Source organism: Solanum verrucosum, unplaced genomic scaffold, assembly GCF_900185275.1.
Source record: "Solanum verrucosum unplaced genomic scaffold, falcon-dt-bn FXZP01000261.1, whole genome shotgun sequence".
NCBI lineage: Eukaryota > Viridiplantae > Streptophyta > Magnoliopsida > Solanales > Solanaceae > Solanum > Solanum verrucosum.
In genome coordinates this window covers 7,308,614-7,329,040 of record NW_026019969.1, presented here as the reverse complement: position 1 = coordinate 7,329,040, position 20,427 = coordinate 7,308,614, and the positions used below count along the sequence as shown (strand labels likewise).

Sequence of the window (20,427 nt, the reverse complement as noted above, 5' to 3'; positions counted from 1 at the left end):
GAATTCGATTCTCTCAACCCTTATACATGCATGATATATGTCACAACGTCTCTTTTACAAGGAGTGCTTAGATTGATTTGTTTTCTATATTTTTTTAGTGATGAGAGATATGTTTTGAACAAGCTTATCAGTTATCACATTAAAAAATTACGTTTAAAATAAGTTCATCGCATTAAAAAATTACGTTCCTTCATAGTGTGCTCGTATCCGTACAATTTAACTCTTCATGAGAAAAGTCTTGCTACCCAACAACTATAGTGAGAATAGTAACCTTATAATACATACAAGATGACGTTTTTGGTTACTAATATTAGCCACAAATCTCTTGAGGTAATTGAGGCTTATCTTAATTGACAAGTATTTTAGTCTAGTTGGTAGGGACATGCACTATATTGACAGGTGGACTCAATCCTCTTCGATTTTAAATAGGTGCAATAGCACCCAACAATTTTTTTCATTCCAACATGATCTATTGTAAGTGATAAATTAGATATATATAATGTATAAGGGAGTAAGAAATTTAAGTTTATAAGTTATAAACTTGAGAAGAATTTATAGCTCGTTTTATAGTTATTGAATTCAATATAAAATATTTATATATATTTAATAAAAAATTTAAAATTAAATATACAAGATCTAAGCAAAAGCTACTGAATTTGTATGAACTTGATTTTTTTGTTTAGTTAGGTGATCTCATGCCTTAATAACTTTGGTGCTTCCATAAATACATGTAACAAGTGTTATTATATACATATTCACAAATATAAAATATGATATTTACCCAACTATTTCTATTAGCACAATCTATGAAAAATTGGGACAAAGCATTCGTATAACCTCATAGACTTCTTTTAATAACAATTTCAATTTGAATAAAAGGATAGTTTCTCTAAATTATCATTCAAATAATCAAATTCTCCCATAATAATATTTACGTTGTCTAGTAATGTCATAATATCAGTTAACCTTTTCCTTTTATCTGAGAAAGAATTTACAAATTTAATAATATATGTGGTGTGAGAAAATTTCCCAATTGTCCCTTTCGGACCTTACTCCAAATTGGGCCATGGGCCCAATATCAAGAATCCAAAATTGTGAGAACCCAAGCCCAAAGCATTACCAAAACCCAGACATCAACGTTTTTTTACACAGTAAACAACGACATACAGTATACTAGTAGAAAATACAACAGAAAACGTTGATCGGGATATTCAAAGTGATGGCGTCGCTTTCACCAGTATCGCTATCAACGTCTTCATCGGAGACCTCAATCGTCCCGTCAATTTATCGGAAACTTTCTGTATTACCTACCGTTGTTGTTCGTTCTTTTCCGGTCAGTTCTGTATCCATTTTCTTATGTTTTTTCTGGTATCCAAATTGAGCTATATGGTGCTGATCCTATCGTATTCTCTTCCGTGATTTTCAATTCGTGTATGAAATTCAGCTGAAAAATTAAGTTATTTCAGAAATTATGAAGAAAATTGATGTTTATCGACTGAATGATGTTGCAATTTCAGTGATATGAATACAATAAGTTATTAAGTCCCATAAAATTTAGACGATGCAGAGAATAAGTGACTAACCCATTTATTCCACTTTCGAATTTAAGTGTTAGTGTGATTGTGCAGTTTTGTATAGAAAGTACAGAGGGGAATAATGCAGAGAGTATGTTTATATACAGATTCGCACTGATAATTTGTGAATCCTTAAAAGTAGACTTCTCGATACTTTGTAGAAGAGTAACTTGGAAGTATTGCAAATTTCATCATCAACCTTGATCTGTGTATGCTCAGTATTAACCTGGAGTAGCTAATGTTCCTATAGTAATAATTTCTGGAATAGCTAGTGTTCTGATAATTTGAAGAATTTCCAGTCCAAATCTGATAATGACTAACTAGCTATTTTCAGAAAGTGGATATCAATATCAAATTTGGACTGGAAATCAGTCAAACTGACCCTAGGAAAACATAAACAGTCAACTTTTGGTTCTGGGAGAATAAGATGTAGCTCTTGCTTGGGTGAGGCTTTGGTTGATCCTATAGCCACAGCGTCCAGTATCATGTCACTCAGTTTAATTTCAGGTGGAGTTTAGAATGTCAAATTGACTTGTCTATTATACATTTGTACTGGTAGCTGTTGAAGTCTTGATAAACCTGTTAAATTCATAACTGAAAAGTTTACTTTGATTGGGAAAGTATCATTTTAGAATTATAGCTAGACTAATCAAACAAATTTGAACTCTTAAAGTGGAACAGGATAATGTCATAAATAGAAATGTGTCAATTGAAAATGTGTAACACATTTCTATATGCCCCGATAAAATGTGATCCTTTTCACGAAATATATGATTTTTCATGTTCTGCACAATACAGTGACTGGAAGTTTTATATATACATTTTATACTAATGAAGAAGCAATTATCAAATTACAAGCATAAGGTTAATAACTGGATCTGCTAAGATTTCTATCTAATTGTGTTTCCAAATGATTGTATAACTAGTTATGTTAACCATGTTATAGTGCTGTCGTGCTTCTAAAACATCTCTGTGATCCTTTCAAGACATGTTCACAGTTCACCTAAAAGGTATTGGTAAAAATTTAGAAAGATGTATAAATCCGCATCTCACATATGTTGAGTTGTATTAGCATGCATGTTCTACATGCTACAGCGCCAAATTGAAGTTTTACTTCTTCCTGCATGCCCCGAATTCTTAAATTTGTTTAGTCGTGTGAACTGGTTGACCAGATGAATCTAAACCTTGGTCTATATTTTCAGTTTGATACTTCTTTATAACTTTCAATCTTCAGATCAGAAGAAGCTGGTGAATCATGTTTACCTTTTGATATTTCACTGTTCCAGCTTTCTATAATAGTGTGGTTTAGTTGGGGAATACACGTGCACTTTTTCTGGCCAATGCCATTGTGAAGGTGAATATTTTTCTGGAGACTGATATATATTCTTTACACAGAGCCATACGATAAAGAAATCCAGAACACAAATAGACTATGTGGCATATGTTCAACCTCATGATGTCAACAGACCACGATCTTCCATAAGGTCGACCTCTTTTAATGTTGAAGGAACTGGAAGCACTACTTCACTTGATGAAGAAGTTATAATTGACACTTCTGGGACGGAGGCTTCCATAAAGTTGCCTTTGCCTTTGTTTGAGACTCAATCATCCAGTAGTGGTGCACCAACTGATGATTCAGCCTCTCTTAGCATTGCTGTTATTGGGGCCACTGGTGTACTAGCCAGAAAGAAAATCTTTCCAGCATTATTTGCTTTGTATTACAGTGGTCAACTTCCAGAGGTAGGTACATTGATCAACTACCATTGTGCTCCTTTTTGAGTTCTACGCATCTGTTGAAATTTTTATTATGTTCAGTATCCATAATATTCATTTCTGATCCTGGTGGAACACAATTTCATCTTAGCTTTTCATTATATATTTCTTACTAATGAAAAATTTAATTTTTCTTTGCTACCGTCTGTCATAGCTACACCGCTAATTCAATTGTTTTCTAATTGTTGTACCTCACAAGTCATATTAATTGGTGGTATAACAATAACAACAACATACCTAGTGTGATCTCACAAGTGGAGTATGGGAGGGTAGAGTGTACGCGACCTCACTCCTACCTCATAGAGAGGCTGTTCCGATAGACTCTATGCTCAAATTTCAGAAAGTAACTATTTGAAATTATCTTTGATAGCTTGAGCTCAGCTTGATACTTTTTTTTATTTAGATCAAATGTAGTATCTTGATTAACATTGAAAAAGCCTTTTGAAGGGGTGGAGTGGTGCCATGCTTGTTGGACTGAACTAGCTGAAAGAGGTATAAGCATTAGTTTTCTTCCACATTGTGCGTTTAAGCTTTTGAGCTAGTGGTGATAACACTTGTTACCTGGGCAAGTAATTTGGTGGTAAGTTGCAACTGTTAGGACTTTGGACTAGATTAAGCATCATGCCGGAAGAGTGGACTCATGTGCCACACCAAGTGTAATTATAGAGTGTAAAAGTATGAAATGTTCCGGGCTCCACAACTGAAGAAGAGATGACCACATCATGAAGTTATGAAACAAATGAATTTGGCACTTTAAGTTGAAGTATATGATAGTTGGTAATTTCTTGTTCTGTAAGAATCATTTGAAGTAGATTCACGCAAGAACAATTGAAGGGCTCAAAACTTGGAACATTTTGGATAAAAATATTAACAAGGTAGTCGAATAAGATCAAGCTAAAATTGAATTGGAATATTTGAAGTATGTTGCTAGTTTCTTCTGCTTGCTACTTTTTAATGATAGGAAGCATAATACTGGATAGTTATATACATATGAGGTTAACCTTCTAGGCTTACTGGCTTTCTGATGGCTGCAGAAAATTGGTATATTTGGGTACTCACGGAAAAAATTAACTGAAGAAGATCTAAGAGCCATAATAGCACCAACTTTAAGTTGCCGCATTGATCACCAGTATGTTCCTTAACTTCCAAATGCATATATATATATATGTACCTCTGTTTTATATGCTGACTATGTCTATCCATCTGCTTATATCATAGGACACATTAGAAATATGTGCTTATGCACAGAGAGAGAGCTTGAATGCACATGTGTGTGTGTGTGTGTGAGAGAGAGAGAGAGGGGGGGGGGGGAGGGGATTTTGTCACTGACGGATTTTGTATAGCTGATTCTTTTCTAGAGTTTGAGTTTTTGACTAGAACTTTTTTTAGACTTTGCCTTCAAAATTTAAGATACATTTGCTAGAGCACCTGAAAGGCTAATGAGGGAGTTATGAGTGATCAGGGAAACAAATGGTTTGTATCATGAAAATTGGCGCTTTCTTGTTGTTGATCTATTAACATAAAATTTATTAGGGATAATCTTAGAGACCTCCCCCAGGTTTCGCTTCATCACACTAACCTGCCTTGTGGTTTACGATATTACACTTATCGCCCTTATTTTGAAATCTTTGTCACAATTTTCTTAACTCATTTTTCTTTGATGAAAACAATTATAATTTGACTAATTTGTCCTTTCTAATATGCTTTTTTGTTTAATTTATCTTATAATATCTTCTTAAAGAAGCTCCTTAAAGATGGTGTAATTTTTCCCTGTGCCATAAAATTATGTGGTTTGAGTTTTGCTGGAACTTTTTAATGAACATATTTGTTAAAAAATTCAGAAATAATACTGAAAAGAAGGAGGTATACAATAATGAAAGAAATAGAAAAAAACTTAATTGAAGAGGATTCCTGTGGAACAAGGAAAGAAACACACCACATAATTCCCCAAATTCAAACAAAAAATAAGTAGTTATGGAAAAGGCTTAAAGAAGAACAGACAATTAATGTGCAAACTTTCAAATTCCTATGACCAAAATTCATTTAATTGGTAAAGGGAACTTTATAAAATAATAGATGTAAAGTAAATTGTAAAAGAAAGTATGAAGTGCAGAGAAGAAGGATGCCGAAGAGAGGGAGAGATGGTGGCGTGAATTTGCATATCTTTTAAAAATGTTTATAGAAATAATTAAACGAAAGAGTATACTTAATAAGGTCAAATTATAAAGATTTTACATTGATGAAAAATGTACTAAAAGAAATGTTACCAAAAAATAAAAATAAAGGAGGTAAGCATAATATCGTAAATCACAAGGGAAGTTAGTACTACAAAGAAAAAATTGAGAGGTCTATGAAATTATCCCAAATTATTAAACAAAAACTCGTCTCAATTTTCATATGTTAAAATAAAATCATTGGTGGAACATGATGTAGTTTAACTTTATAAAGTTTCTTTATACAGAGATAACTGTGAAGAAAAAATGGATGCATTTCTCAAAAGGATATTCTATCTTTATGGAGGGTATGACAACCGAGAAGGAATGTCAAAGCTCAATACTCTCATGGAAGAAGTTGAGGTAAGTACTGCTGAGGATTGTCGACCTATGGTGCACGTTCTGTTGTTTCTTGTACTTCTACTATCGTATTATTTTGTTGTAGTACTATTCTATTACTATATGTTGTTTCTTGTACTTCCATTACTATCTGTTGTTTTTCCTTGAGCCGGGGGCCTATCGGAAAAAACCTCTCTACCTTTGAGGTAGGGGTAAGGTGTACATACACTCTACCCTCCCTAGACCCCACCGCATGGGACACTGGGACTACACTGGGTATGTTGTTGCTGTACTTTTTGTGCGCGTAAGTGCTCATTGTATCCAAATCTATGTTATTTCTATTACTGTTGTTAACAGCTCGTGTACCTTAGGGAAAGTTTGGAGCAAACAGAATATTTTACCTTTCTGTGCCTCAAGTAGCACTTATCGACGTAGCATCCTCTCTTGCTGAAAAGGCCCAAACCCAGAGGGGTTGGAATCGTGTAATAATTGAAAAACCCTTTGGTCTGGGTTCATTTTCTTCTCATCAGTTGACTACCTCCCTTCTCTCAAACTTTGAGGAAAAGCAATTATACAGGTTCAAAAGCAACATGTGTGATATAAGAAGACTTTGAATTCTGAATTATTTACTCATCACTGTTTTACTTGCCTATCTTCCAGGATAGATCATCTTTTGGGAAGGAACACAATTGAGAATCTTGCGGTTCTAAGGTTCTCTAATCTAGTATTTATGCCATTATGGAATCGAAGTTACATACACAACATACAGGTAATTTGCTTAGGATAACCGACGCTCGATTCACCTTGGGAATGATGCAAAAAGTCTTAGCTTATCATTGAACATTTATTTTTAGGTCACTTTTTCTGAAGAGTTAGGCATGCAGACCTCAGCAAGGTAGCCAAGGTTTCAGTTCACTTATGTAGGTTATAAGTATTTGATCCTAATCCTCACCCTCTTCATTTTTCCCCTTCACGTAATAGATATCCTAAAGGCTATGGGATTTTAGGAGATGTTGTACACAGCCACATCTTCCAGACAGTGGCCTTGCTTGCTATGGAGCCGCCTGTCACCCTTGATGGTGAAGATGTTCGTTATGAGAAAGTATGTAACCTCTATTCCCTATAAGTTACAAAATATTTTCAATATTTTTTGTTGAAATTGGCCATATAAATCATTTCCTCCTCAGGTTAAGGTTTTGAAATCAATTCGAAAATTGGGATCATCTGATGTAATTCTTGGGCATAGCGAAGCTGATTCTGGAAGTAACTTCAAGGATATGGAAAATCTAATGCCCACATATTTTGGTGCTGTTTTACACATTGATAATGCACGGTGGGACGGTGTGCCTTTTCTTATTAAGGCTGGCAGGGGGCTCAAAAAGAACAGGTCTGATCACTGCTCTCTAGTTATAGTATCTCTATTTCACCTTCAACCATTTGAAATATCATATCCTACTGCCTAAACACATAGGAGGTGAATCATTTTTACATTTTTTTTGAAGTTTTAATGCATATGTAGATTGCTGCTATGATAGTTTTCACATGTTCCATTTAAACTATTCATATCTGTCTCATAATCCAATGAATTTGATGCATGATTTTGATTATCATCAAATAGGTCTGTTCTTTCTAATTTATCCTTACTGATGTGTTTCAGAGTTGAAATTCGTATACAATTTCGTCGTGTTCCTGGAAACATTTATCATAAAGATGGAGGAGGGCATATGCAAGATCTTGTCACTAATGAGCTGATTCTGCGTGATGTGCCTGATGAGGCCATACTCATCAGAATTAATAATAAAATTCCAGGATTAGGCATGAACTTGGAGGCTTCGGAATTGAACTTGCTTTATAAAGACAAGTAATGTTTTCTATTTTCTTATGTTAGTAATTTTGTGAATTTAGTGTTATGTTAGGATCTCCATTTCCATACTTTCTTATTGTTTTCTCTTGTTGATGTACTAGGTACAATGTTGATGTAACGGACTCGTATGAACAACTTCTTCATGATGTAATAGATGGAGATAACCATCTATTCATGAGAAGCGATGAGGTTGAAGCTGCATGGAACATTTTATCTCCAGTTTTAAGTGAGTTGGACAATAATAATGCGACACTTGAGCATTACGAGTTTGGTAGCAAGGGTCCAGATAAAGCCGGTAATCTCTGGGCTAAACATGGGGTCAAGTGGTTGGATGATTAGTGAATTTCCTATTAGGCCATTACTCACAGTTATACATCATACAAACACTGAAATTCCTAAAGAAGGAATTATTAGAAATCCACTCTCCATACTTGGTCTTCATGATCATTGATTGAGATGGAATCATTGTGAAAAAATTTGCACACCTGTTCCACACTACAGAAAAAGTTAAGACTTTAGATTAATGAGATTGATGACACTAGCTTTTGAAAGTTGGGTTGGTATTGTTGGCGCCACTTGCTTGTTTGTTGTGGATTCTGTTTACTTGATGGGTAATATGTCAAGCTGGCATAGTGACATGTTAGTGAAACTATTTTGGTGATTGCCTCCCATCGTCAATCATTTGACGGTGGATATTTGTTGTTGTTTAAACCTAATGTGTCAAGCTGGCATAGTGACATAAATTTGGTGGTTGTTGTAGTCAAATAATCATGTCACTATAGGGATTGATCACTATTTCGTAGTTTGGGGGTAGAATAGGACAAGGCTTTTTGGAGAGGTTGAAAGATTAGCTTAACTAGGCTCCTTTTTTGGCAATTTCCTAACTTTGAATGACACATTTGAAAGATGCTAGTATTACTCTAGAAGTTTGTGTTGTGCTATATTGAATTATTCTACTTATATTTGGAGTTCCTTAGAACTAACTATAAACACTTGTTATAAATGAGATTTTTCGGTGTGAATTCGAGTTAGCTAGGCTCAAAATGGAAACCCAAAATTGGAAAATCTATCCAAGGTTCAGAGAGCAATGCTTAGGTCATCCCTAATTGAATTATTGTATAAGTTTTAGATATCCAAGGAATATTTCTTGTGTGGTTGTTTTCAACCTAACGGAATGCCTATATGCTGCTAGTTCTGTTCCACTTTTTAAATAGAAAGGAAGAGTTAAGTCAGCAACAGGAAGAGCACGTATAAATTGGGATTTGGGACCTAGCTAATTGGGTTCTTACTAAACTTGCTAAAAAGGTTAACACACTGACCTAAACAGAATAAAACACTACTGCGTGGAGTATATCTTAAAGCAAAAGCAAAATCCAGTTACATGTCATCAATCTTTTCCTAAATCTGCTTTAGATTTGCTTTTGAGTTCTTTGATTCTCTATTTGTTAGTAATTAGTATTAAACTTTTGACTCGGAATCGCATAAACGTTGCCATATTTGTGTTAAACTGAAATCATCACTTTAGAGAGTGTGTGGTACTGAGAAAAAACATTTTTTGAAAAATGTTTTTCAATTTTCTCATAGTTGGCTAGTCAAAATATTTTGAATAACATTTTCTTTATGAAAACAAACTTCTTAAAAATGAGAAAAATGACTTCTCTAATGAAATGTAAGGTAAAACAATTTAAACAAGTGACAATTCAAGTTCATTGTCTCTTTCCTACCCACTCAACATCCCCAATCCCCACTCCGTCACCCTAAAACTCCCACTCCCTACCATGTTCACATAAAAATGCTCTTGGGATAATAATCTTTTGATTACTTACCAAACATTAATAAATAAATAACTCACTTATTTTTCAACAAAATATTTTTTAGAAAACATCGGAAAAATATGTCCCTTCGTGCCTAACACGCCCTTGTTATTACATAACATGATTTATTACTCAAGACATACTTTTGACTTGTGTCGAACAAATTGCTTCAGGAAAGTGCTTTTAACACGTTTTGAGTTATGTCCGCTTCACGCAATAGCACACTTCTTGATCCCGGCTCAAAAAAGTGACCGACATGGCCTTATTGATAAATGAAAAAAAGGATTATGAGCATTGAGTAAAACATCGAATTGAAAAAAGAAAAAGAGAATTATGCTTGCTATAAAAAAGAAAGTTGAACTAGTCCTGTGAATATACAGAAAGTTAAAAGTTGTATTGATATATTTCTATTTTCTTTGAAGATGATTTTCAACAGAATTGATATTTTTACCGTATTCAACCGCAGAAAAATAAAACAAGAAAGATTAAAATTGCCTGAAAAATGTGACATATCACATGTCACAGTATGGGCGTAGCATATATTCTGGTCGGTCATTGACATAATGGCTGTCCCCTGTCGTAGATAATGATGCACTCCTCTACATATCATTTATTATTTTCTCTCTCAAAATCACATTGCTGCAAATTACATATCTAATTATGGTTGTCAGGATGTGAGCTAAATCAGTAACTAGTACAAATGTACAGTCAAAACGTTATTGTGGACATCTTCGTTAGAAAAAACTTAGGTACTTTCTACGTTTACTTTTACTTATAATACCTGTTTGATTTTGAAAAATAAGTAATTAATATTATGAATAAAAATATTTAAAAAATATTATTATTATTATATATAAAAAATAACAGATAAAAATAAAAATCTATTTTAAATTATTAGACGAGTAAAAATAAATAGTGAGACTCGAGAGTAGCATACTCACCATATTATACTCTCCTTCGATCCCATAATTGCCACATTAGCTTTTTCCTATGTCCCTTAAAATAGTAAACAATAAATATTTTTTACTATTTTATTTTTATCTCTCATCAAAATATTGCACGTTATTTAAGAATAAGATTAAGATAATGTTATTTCTAACATTTAATATTAAGGATAAAATGGAATAAAAATAATTAATTTTATTTTAATATTATAAAATAACAAATAAATTAAGATGATCTTTTTATTAATTTTAGCAACTAATATGAGATAGAAGAAAATATGTTTTCTTAGCTTTAATATGTGCATTGCTTTCAGACTATGAATCCCAAAAAAGTCAGATTTAAATAGGGAGTGGTTATTCACGGTAAATTATTTGTCTATTTTTTGCTTTCTTTTTTATCCCTGGGGGAGAGGGCTATATTTATTATCTTAAAAAATGTTAAATTTCAACGCTAAATGTAATCTCACTAGTAAGTAAGTAGTATTTGTGAACGAACTTGTAAAATATTTCTCTTTTTTTGTTAACATATAATTTTATGCTTCATTTTATAGTATTTCTCTTTTCTCCATTCTGTTTTTTTTTCAAGGAATGGGCTCCTATTACGTTATATGATTAAAAGAAGAGAAAATTTCAGAAATAGCAAAGATAATAAATATAATAAGGCTCTATAATTATAGTTTAGTAATGATACTTTATAAATATAATTTTGTTTGCTATGGAGGTTGTAGTTGGTATATTTTGCTTGCCTGTTTGTATATTTCACTTGTAAATATACAAACATGATAAGTATATATAAATTTTGTATTTATATATTTAGCTAATTTTCATAACTCCATTTGTATAATTTTTTGCCAATATATAAACATGATAATTTATCATGATTTTTTCATAAATTATAAACAAATAGTTATGGTAAGCATATTGAAATTCTAGACTTACACTATCAAGAACTGAATTATACAAATTCCAAATTTATATAATTAAAAAATTAAATAGCAAAATTTCGCAAAACTATAACCATAAATTAAAAAATAATTAAAACTATAACTATATTACATAATATACTTTAAATATTTATCAACGTAATTTTTGCAAGAAAGAGAAGATCATCTGCAATGAGCTATAGAATTCCCCTTTCGAAGACCACCATGTATGATATACCTATAAAAAACTGAAAAGAGTTATTCGATTAGTACCTACAAAAGGTAGTGCAGGATATTGTGACGCCTATGGAGGCTGGTAAAAAAAAATTGGTTCGATAAATTCACATGATACACATATTTTTAAATTTGATGATAATGTAATTCAAAGGGTGAATTTATTTGTTTTATTAGGGTAAAGCGGACAATGTGTTATTTCATGATGTAAAGTCTAAATTGTAACAAGGGCAAAATATTCTTCATTTTTTAATTTATGTAGTATAGATAATTTGATTAAATTTTGAAACTAAATTAGATTCAATTAATTAAGAATTTGTTTGACTATAAAAATTATCCACTTTTTATTGAAATAATTATTTACTTTACTTGAAAATCATCTAAATCCAAGTTGAGGCTGGATTTCAAATTCCAAACAAAATCCTTCCTCTCACATTTGTAAAAGTATAACCAAACACAACTTTCATCTTCAAATTATTTGTAAAAGTATAACTAAACATAATTTGATCTTCAAAAATTTCGAAAAAAAATAGTTGATTTTCTATTGCCAATGCCCTGCTTAATGTTTTGGTATTAAATTTAGATATTAAAAATTATTTTTAAAAATACTATAAATTACATTTTTTTTTCGTTTCAATATAATGAAAAATTAAATCAGAAGGATGATCTAATGCACATCATTGCTCAAAAACTATGTGATGTACAAAGATTAAATATTACTCTCTCTCTCTCATATTAGATAGGAATCTTAATTCAAATATTTGTGTCATATTATTTGATCACTTACTAAATTAAGATAAAATTAATTATTTTTTTCTCATTTTACTCCTACAATTAATATGACCTTTGGAAGTTTAAACAAGCTTTGAAGATTCAATTTTTTTTTTCAAGGGGCTAATTAATATGAACAAGGGAAAAAATAGTAAAGTTGATCAATAATTATCGTGTAAATAGAAAGTGTACATCTAATATGGGACACAATGAGTAGCTATTATTAATACTCCTCCATCTCTATTTACTTATCAAATATTTCCTAATTTGATTTTCCTTTTCACTTGTCATTTTTAATAAATCAAGAAAGAACATTTTTTTTTTCTTTCTATTATACCTTCAATTATTAACATTGAGTTAATGTCTTTGAAAAATATAGTGAGTAATTATGTTTAATACTCTATCAATTAATATGAATAAAATGGTAAATTTACTATATCAATAATTACTTTGGTGTATTAAGTCAAATTTTGACAAGTAAAATAAGACAAATAAAGTATATACTTATTTAATTTTTTCATTTTCTTATTAAGTAAAAGAAATTACATCCTTCGTCAAATTTCTGGCTTCGGAATTAGAGAGGGCGAGGAGGGGTGGGGGTTGTGGGGAGGACAGTTGGGGATCGAGTAGTTTCTTTTATTAATAAGACACAACTTTATCTTTCATATTTTGTTGCATTGCCCCCATCTCTGATTATTTCTTCTATTTCACAACAAAGGGATTATGGATAGAGAGAGAAGGAAGAGGAAGAATTTGGAGAATGAGAGATTAGAAAAGGAAGAAGAGGAAGATGAAGATGAGAAAATTGACAAGTTTTTTGCTCTTATAAGAAGCACTAAAGATATACGTGACCGTTTGTTAGCAAGAAATCAAGTAACAGAGAGATCGAAAATTTTGGAAGAAAATAATAGTAACAGAGATTCAGCTCACAACAATTCTGCTGTTGGAATTTGGAATCCATGGATTCAATCACAAGATTTCATGGTAATTGATGCTTCTGCAATTGCAGGTCCTTCCAATTCTAACTCCAACAAACAACACAAAGAAGATGAAACAGGGGAAAAGTTAGGAACAAAAGAAGAAAAAAAATGTAATATGTTGGACTTGGACCTCAATCTTTCATTGTAAGAGGAGTAGTTTTTTTTTTAGTTTGATTATATGATATCTGAAATTTACTGATTTGATCAATTTAAATTTCTGTCGGGCAGGAGATTTTCATTTCCAAAATTCGAATATGAGTACTTATTAGTGTAGTTATGAACTTATGATATATCTAGAAAATGTTAATTTTTTAGTTATCAATGGTTAGTGCACCTTCTTTTTCTTCATTTTTATTTTTTGAGTTTTTCTCTTGTTTCTAATATCATTAAAATAATTGGTTGGCTTATGAAAGACACAAGAACAATAATTTGGGGTCTCATATTTAGATTTCTGCTACAGCACGCAATGCAATGTTATGTGTGTACATTTGACTCATTTTTTGTTGGCTTGATAATTCAATGGGCTCATCCGTAAAAGTTGGATGAATTTGGACTTTGGGTCTCTGTTTTTCTGACCCCTACAAATATTGTGCTTGTTATAGCAACTACAGTCTTTTCTGACCCCTACAAATATTGTGCTTATTATAGCAACTAAAGTCTAAGATAGACATGTGGCTAATACACTTAGAAACCCCACAATTTTACTTGATTTTTACGTAAATGAAATGTAGGCTATACAAGATATTTTTTGTATGATTAAAGAGGATGTTAAAAAGATCATTGTTAAAATGTTAAATAAATAACTTTTGATTCCCAAAATATTTTATGTCAATACAAAATGAGAAAGGAGTTAAGATTCTTTTCCCGTGCATAATATATGAAACTTTGCATTTTTTTAAAAATAAAATCAATCATCTTTAGTTTTTTTTTAAATAGAAGGATCATTTTTTTTTCAAGATGCACTTGGGTTCTTTGAGACCAACTCGGTTACCAGGAAGAATGCATGCTTAAAGCCAAAAGAGTACATAATTTGTAAAAAGCCACATGATTTGACATAATTATGGATAAAAATAAATGCTTTAGTTGCATATATAAGAACGGGGATCAAATCCACATCTATTGATATCAAATTCGTTGTTTTCAACCAAATTTGGTGTGATGAATAGTGTTACAACAAATTTGATGTAAAAATTGGTGTGGATTGGAGCTCAAAACACTAAATTTTACACCAAATTTATTTGGTGTAAAATTTAGTGTTGGATTGGAGATGGTCTTTTATGCATATAGTTTTCATGGATGACATATGCAAGAAAAATTATATTTTGGATTATGTCAACTAGAAGACACATCATGATGTGAATTACTTGCAAAAGAAACAATAAACAAAGACTTAATGGCTTTATTATCATAAGACGCACCTACAACATAAATTAATACATGCCTAAAATAACAGGGAAAAGTGGACTGAAATAAAGAGTGTTAGAGAATCCTGACTTCAAAACTTAAGAGCAAAAAGTTCACCTTGGCCTCTTTCTAATAACCAGTAATGTATCAATTTTTCTATTTTTCCAAATTAAATATTTTTCATAATACTCTGAAGCAACATGTATTAATTCATGCTTGCACTTTATTCTAGCAAATGACCATCAATGGCAAAAGAAATCGAAGCCAATTCCTGGAGTGGAGTAGTCCATTGACAGTATCTTAGAGGCTATAATTCTATTAGCTGCCTCGGTATAATGAACTCCATCCCAACTTATGAACTCAGACCCTTCACTGCAAACCTGATAATCATGCTGACCGCATGTCACTCCTTTACGGTAGTTGTATGGAGGACCTCCATAGCCACAGCAAGCCATTAACGGATTTGAGAAGCCTGCAAATGTAGAATCATCATATATGAACAGTAGTTTTGAGTAAGCTGCCAACTATCTTCAAACAGGTTGAAGCTCTTGAGTATAAACTATGTTGAATCTCTCAACATGATGGTATGAAAAGAAGGAAACATACTACTTTGGAAGTTTCCACAGAAGTGGATAACTTAGTAAATGTCACTACTGTATATAAGACAAGTGACTATTCTATATCGGCTTGCCATCATACTTCCAACGTGAAGTTCTTAGACCTTGAGATTTCAGTCACGAGACGTCAAATTCTTCATTTTCTTGTTTTTTAATTTAATTTACAAGAGCAAGGAATGTTATCTCCTGCCATTTTTTCACTAATAATATCAGCCTTTCAGTACCAACTTTAGTAGATTCATTCTGATTATCGACAACCTAAGAACCAGGAAAATTTAGCTGATTAACCAAACGAGAACAGATTTTATGCTTACCATAACTGCTGGAGTTGGCTATAAGATCATATTTGATAGCATATATGTCTACATACACAATAGTAGCATCCTTCATTTCAGATCTCAACTCTTGCAACAAATGTTGAAGCCCTTCGTTAAACAGTTTTGCAGCAGAGTTGTAATTTGCCAGACAGCCATGTGGATCGAGATCAGAAGAAACTTTCTGAACCAGAGTAAGCTTTTGAGGCAGACATCCTAGTGGTCCGGTGTTGTGGACCCAAAATTTTCTTCCTCCTTGAGAATACATGACCTAAAATTAAGTAGCTAACTTTCAGCAAATCTTTAACCTTGTAATGATGTTTAAAAAAAACCTTGTGATGCCACCTTTCTCAACTAACTTTATCCTTCCAATGCTTTTTTACATATTAAGCTACTGATATGCTTGTACCTAATGTACTTTCTTCTTTTCGGCGGGGAAGCAAGGAAAAGTGAGCAATTAGTGATTAAAGAAATGACCTGAATTGCATTCCTGATCTCTGTAACAAAGGAGGGGATCATCTTGACTACTTCTGTGTAAGACAGGTTCTTAGCAAATGAATCGGCTAGGTCATTCTGTCCAATATCTATCATGAAAAGAGCATTGCGAAATCCTTCATCACCAACTAAATTTCCAGACCCTGAATGCAACAACATGAGACAAGCCAAATCATATTCACATTTCTGAGCACACGTTTCTTTTGTTTTTATTTGTATTTTATTATCAGTAGAGTGTTGGACAGAGAATCAAAGGAAAGTGTAAGAATTACCAGCACTAACAAGTTCAATTGAGCGACCCTTGAAATGAAGGAACTGCAAGACTTGAATATTTAATGCGAACGGTTCATACTTAGGTAGTAACCGAGATCCTGCTATAGCGAAATTTGCTCCATTCAAAAAACTAGATCCAACAGAGTCTAGGTATGGGCTCAGGAACCTTGTATTAACACTTTGACCTGCGCTGACAATACTGTAATCTCAGCTCATATACATTGGTATCTCATGATACTTGGAAAGATTAAAATCATGTTTACATAACAAAATAGCATGTATATATACAATAACCTACACCGTGATTGCAGAAAGAAGTCCACATCACATGCCACTTCTGCAAAATAATAACTAAAAAGATGACCAAGCACTTGGTTGATCCCCAACTAAAACGATCGATTCAGTATAGTAGGAAGGGATGTATTGCTGCTGAAGGGCAACACCGATCCCAGAATAATGCAAGGCATACAAAATCTTTGAAAGTTCTATGAATAATAATAATAAGACCATTGGAAATATTCGTCAGCTCAATTCCTATTACAATCTTGTCTTCATTTTTATTTGGAAAGATATTCTATATTCCCAAGGCACGTGATAAGAATGTGTGAACCAAAAGCTCCAACCATAACTATTTTCTGCACAATGAAGATACCTGCTATATGTTTTGTCTCAATACAGTAGGAGACATAACAATTGTAATGGTTTTGCACATTACATAAGATTCATGACAATTGAGGTCCTAATCACCTTTCACTTCAACGTTCCATTAAGCATTACTCCAACTTCCTAAGCTCCACTGTAGTGTTACAGTCCTTCCTTAAATGACTCAATTGCCTAGTATTTCCAAATACATAAAAGTCTAAGTAAACCATTGTCTGAAGATCATTAATTCATTCTGGACATTGACATTTTCAACCATCAATGAGTTATCAATTTTAAGTATTTTGCTATTTACAAGAGTATCACATTGTAAAACAGAGTCCAGGTAAATGAAATGTTTCAAATTAGCTTGTTGTACAAAGTGAAGGGGAGCCTTGGAGCAACAATTGAACTATTGGTCACACTTGAGTTGTGGAAGCAGTCACTAATGTTTGCACTAGGTAGACGGTCTACTTCAGATCTTGTCTAAGGATTAACAAGTGAATAGAGTATACTATGTACGATAGAGATCATAGTTTAGCCAGTCAAAATTTTCACTGTCAAGGATCATAAATTTTGGAAAGTAAAGCTATTCACTCTCCAAAATGCTAAGAAATATTAAAAAAAATCCATGTAGGACCCAATCAAATATTCATCACAATTCACAATCTTTCACAGATATGACGCTCTACCTACCAATCAATACATGAAGTGAATCCAACTTCAAATACATACATTACACATTAATGTTATTTACTTCTCAATGTACAATTAATTAATTTCTTTATACATAAAAAAAAAAAAAAAAAAGGACTTACATAGAAAATCGAGAATAAGGCGGCCATCAGAGAGACGGCCAGTTGAACGGCGGAAAAAAGTTCGACCATTTGGAAGGTTAATGGGGTACCCGAGTCCGGCAACGAGTCCACCCGTATCCGAATTAGAATCACCAAAATTGAAAATGACTGGTCGATTTTTACACTGAGATTGAACTGGGTTTGAAAAAGAGGAGAGAATGAAAGAAATAAAAAGTATAATGTAAGCTGAAGCTTGTAAAATGTGTGGCAAAAATGAGAGGCAAGCCATGTTATTTTGCTCTCATAACTTTTACTTGGAGGAAGTGTAGTCACTACTCACTTCATCTTTAGCTTCTTTTTAGTAATAGAACGTTGGCAGTTCCTGAAAATAATATGGGCCATTCAGAACAATATGTGGGTTCCACTGACTTGGTAGTAGGTTGTCCTCATTTTGTTCTTTTCCCAATGTTGTAGGTTTTTTTTTATTAGTTCATACGTAAAAGAATAAATGATAATAATTTAATTTAAAATACTTATTCTAACTTGTAATGAAATATAATTGTATAACTTATTTTACATATAAAATAAATCTTCAAATAAGAAAACCATAAACTTCATACTTAATCAAACACGGAAAAAAAAGTTAGTTCTCAAATTCAGGCAACGTATGTAGATACTCCCTCCGTCCACAATTGTTTGTCAGGATAAGGTCATGCACATCCCTCAAGGAAAATTTAATACAAGGTGTAATTTGACTAATATAATCCCACTATATCAAGAATACCAAAAGTCTACATAACTTTTCAATTGAACTACACAATCATTAAGGGCAAAATTGGAAAAAAATGACTAATTATTTCTTGATTGTTTAAATTGACAATTAATCTTGGACATCTATTTTTAGTATACCTGCCAAACAATTGTGGACGGAGGGAGTAGTAATTTTATTTATCAACTAAGACTTAAGACAGATACTCCTATTATAAATAGAAAGAAAATAATTTTAAATTTGGAATCTCACCATTTTTGACATTAACTTTTTTAAAAGAAAGTATCTTTGCCTTTTCTTCTTTACTCCATCAACTTTAGCAGTTTTTATGTTTCACACACATGACATGACACACAGCAGTCGGCATGGCAAGTTGGACTCGTTTTCCATCCATCGTTTCCGTTTGTGTGGTGACGTTATGCGCTCTTTTTAAAAAGACAAAATATTGTAGGAGATTCTTATACTTGATTCGATTTGTCACCCGAAGGGTTTAGTCTATGTTCACGTCATAATAAACTATCCAAATTTACAAATTATGAGCAACAAGCTAACAGAAAGTGCATTATAAATTAAAGAAAACAAATGATGGACTTGCACATTCCAACTTCCTTTGTGATAACTTTCTCTTCATTGCTTGGGCCTGAGATTCTCAACAAACAGTAGCTTCTGAGTCTCCAGCCCATTGTATATCTGTATTGGGCCCATCAGCCGAATACAATCTTTTTTGTTATGTTAGCTCTTTTTTGTTCTTCTTGTAATTCTCCCAACAACATTAATTAGCTGCCCATTAACCTTCATCCTAGCTAAGCCCAATTAAAAATAAAAAATAAAAAATGGGTGACGACATATTGCCTTTATTGATAAAGGTGATGGTGCAGTTTGTGTATGCAGACATGAACCCTTTCGTCCACATTGCTTATCGCCAAATAATTGGCACTATCTCCCTTTGCTTACTTCTTCGAGAGGTAACTAATTAAATTGAAATGTATCTTCTCATCATTATTAAACACAATATAAATTTTATCTCATGCGCAATATTTCGATCATCCCAACTTGAAAACTAATTAATTGCTAAATCTGTCGTTGACTCCAGGAAAACAAAGCCTCAGTTTTCTGGATTTTCTTATGTTCTTTTTCCGGGTAACTATTCTCTCTTTAATAAATATATTTTTGACAAATTTAAATGATATTTAGAGAAACTATGTATTTATAACTTTGAATGTCACATTTTCCCATTACTCAGGTTAACGGTGACTCAGATTGCATATTTCATTGGTTTAAAATATACAATTCCAACTATCGCTTGTGCATTATCAAACTTAGCCCTTTTGGATAATAATATTCCTAATTATTTCCTCAAATCAATATGGGTTATGAACCAAGATAACTCTGTAAAGGTATATGAGCTACACATGGTAAATAAGACTGATTCAGTTGATATTATTGTGCCAAATAAAATGTTGGAAAGTTTTATTTGCAATTCAGTTATGCAAATAATTGAATTGTTATCAAATTATGTCGAAACTTTGGCGAACAGTTATCTCTCATTCCCTTTCTCCGTTTTAGTATCTCATCACATTCTAATTATCTTCTTCTTTGTTAATTTTTCTTTAGATAGTGTGTTATTACTTTGTTGTAAGTATTCTAGTTATAACTTGTATTCAACAATAAATATATATAACAATGCTTG

The 20,427-nt window shown here is 32.4% G+C and overlaps 3 protein-coding genes across 3 annotated transcripts; 2 read left to right on the top strand and 1 right to left on the bottom strand.

The window, feature by feature from the left end:
• The first annotated feature begins 1,163 nt into the window (after positions 1 to 1,163).
• On the top strand, positions 1,164 to 8,256 carry LOC125815491 (inactive glucose-6-phosphate 1-dehydrogenase 4, chloroplastic-like). The gene is made up of 11 exons (XM_049494971.1): positions 1,164 to 1,333; positions 2,970 to 3,314; positions 4,382 to 4,476; positions 5,809 to 5,923; positions 6,271 to 6,476; positions 6,560 to 6,668; positions 6,754 to 6,794; positions 6,881 to 7,001; positions 7,087 to 7,286; positions 7,557 to 7,760; positions 7,865 to 8,256. The coding sequence occupies exons 1-11, from the start codon at positions 1,220 to 1,222 to the stop codon at positions 8,100 to 8,102; spliced, it is 1,788 nt and encodes a 595-aa protein (XP_049350928.1). The 5' UTR covers positions 1,164 to 1,219; the 3' UTR covers positions 8,103 to 8,256.
• Positions 8,257 to 13,148: 4,892 nt separating this feature from the next.
• On the top strand, positions 13,149 to 13,595 carry LOC125815530 (uncharacterized). The gene has a single exon (XM_049495022.1). It carries the CDS (start codon positions 13,173 to 13,175, stop codon positions 13,575 to 13,577), a length of 405 nt encoding a protein of 134 aa, XP_049350979.1. The 5' UTR covers positions 13,149 to 13,172; the 3' UTR covers positions 13,578 to 13,595.
• Positions 13,596 to 14,979: 1,384 nt separating this feature from the next.
• LOC125815513 (GDSL esterase/lipase At1g09390-like) lies at positions 14,980 to 18,298 on the bottom strand. The gene is made up of 5 exons (XM_049494999.1): positions 17,990 to 18,298; positions 16,532 to 16,717; positions 16,242 to 16,402; positions 15,765 to 16,035; positions 14,980 to 15,305 (listed from the first exon to the last, which is right to left on the bottom strand). The coding sequence occupies exons 1-5, from the start codon at positions 18,255 to 18,257 to the stop codon at positions 15,076 to 15,078; spliced, it is 1,116 nt and encodes a 371-aa protein (XP_049350956.1). The 5' UTR covers positions 18,258 to 18,298; the 3' UTR covers positions 14,980 to 15,075.
• Between the last annotated feature and the right edge of the window lie 2,129 nt (positions 18,299 to 20,427).

Coding starts and splice junctions, on each gene's coding strand:
- LOC125815513 (XM_049494999.1), bottom strand. CDS start 18,257: ATGGCTTGCCTCTCATTTTTGCCACACATTTTACAAGCTTCAGCTTAC. Junction 16,718..17,989: donor CCTTATTCTCGATTTTCTAT/GTAAGTCCTTTT, acceptor TTGTCAGCGCAG/GTCAAAGTGTTAATACAAGG. Junction 16,036..16,241: donor AGATCAGGAATGCAATTCAG/GTCATTTCTTTA, acceptor ACTTAATTTTAG/GTCATGTATTCTCAAGGAGG.
- LOC125815530 (XM_049495022.1), top strand. CDS start 13,173: ATGGATAGAGAGAGAAGGAAGAGGAAGAATTTGGAGAATGAGAGATTA.
- LOC125815491 (XM_049494971.1), top strand. CDS start 1,220: ATGGCGTCGCTTTCACCAGTATCGCTATCAACGTCTTCATCGGAGACC. Junction 7,287..7,556: donor AGGGGGCTCAAAAAGAACAG/GTCTGATCACTG, acceptor GATGTGTTTCAG/AGTTGAAATTCGTATACAAT. Junction 7,761..7,864: donor AACTTGCTTTATAAAGACAA/GTAATGTTTTCT, acceptor TTGATGTACTAG/GTACAATGTTGATGTAACGG.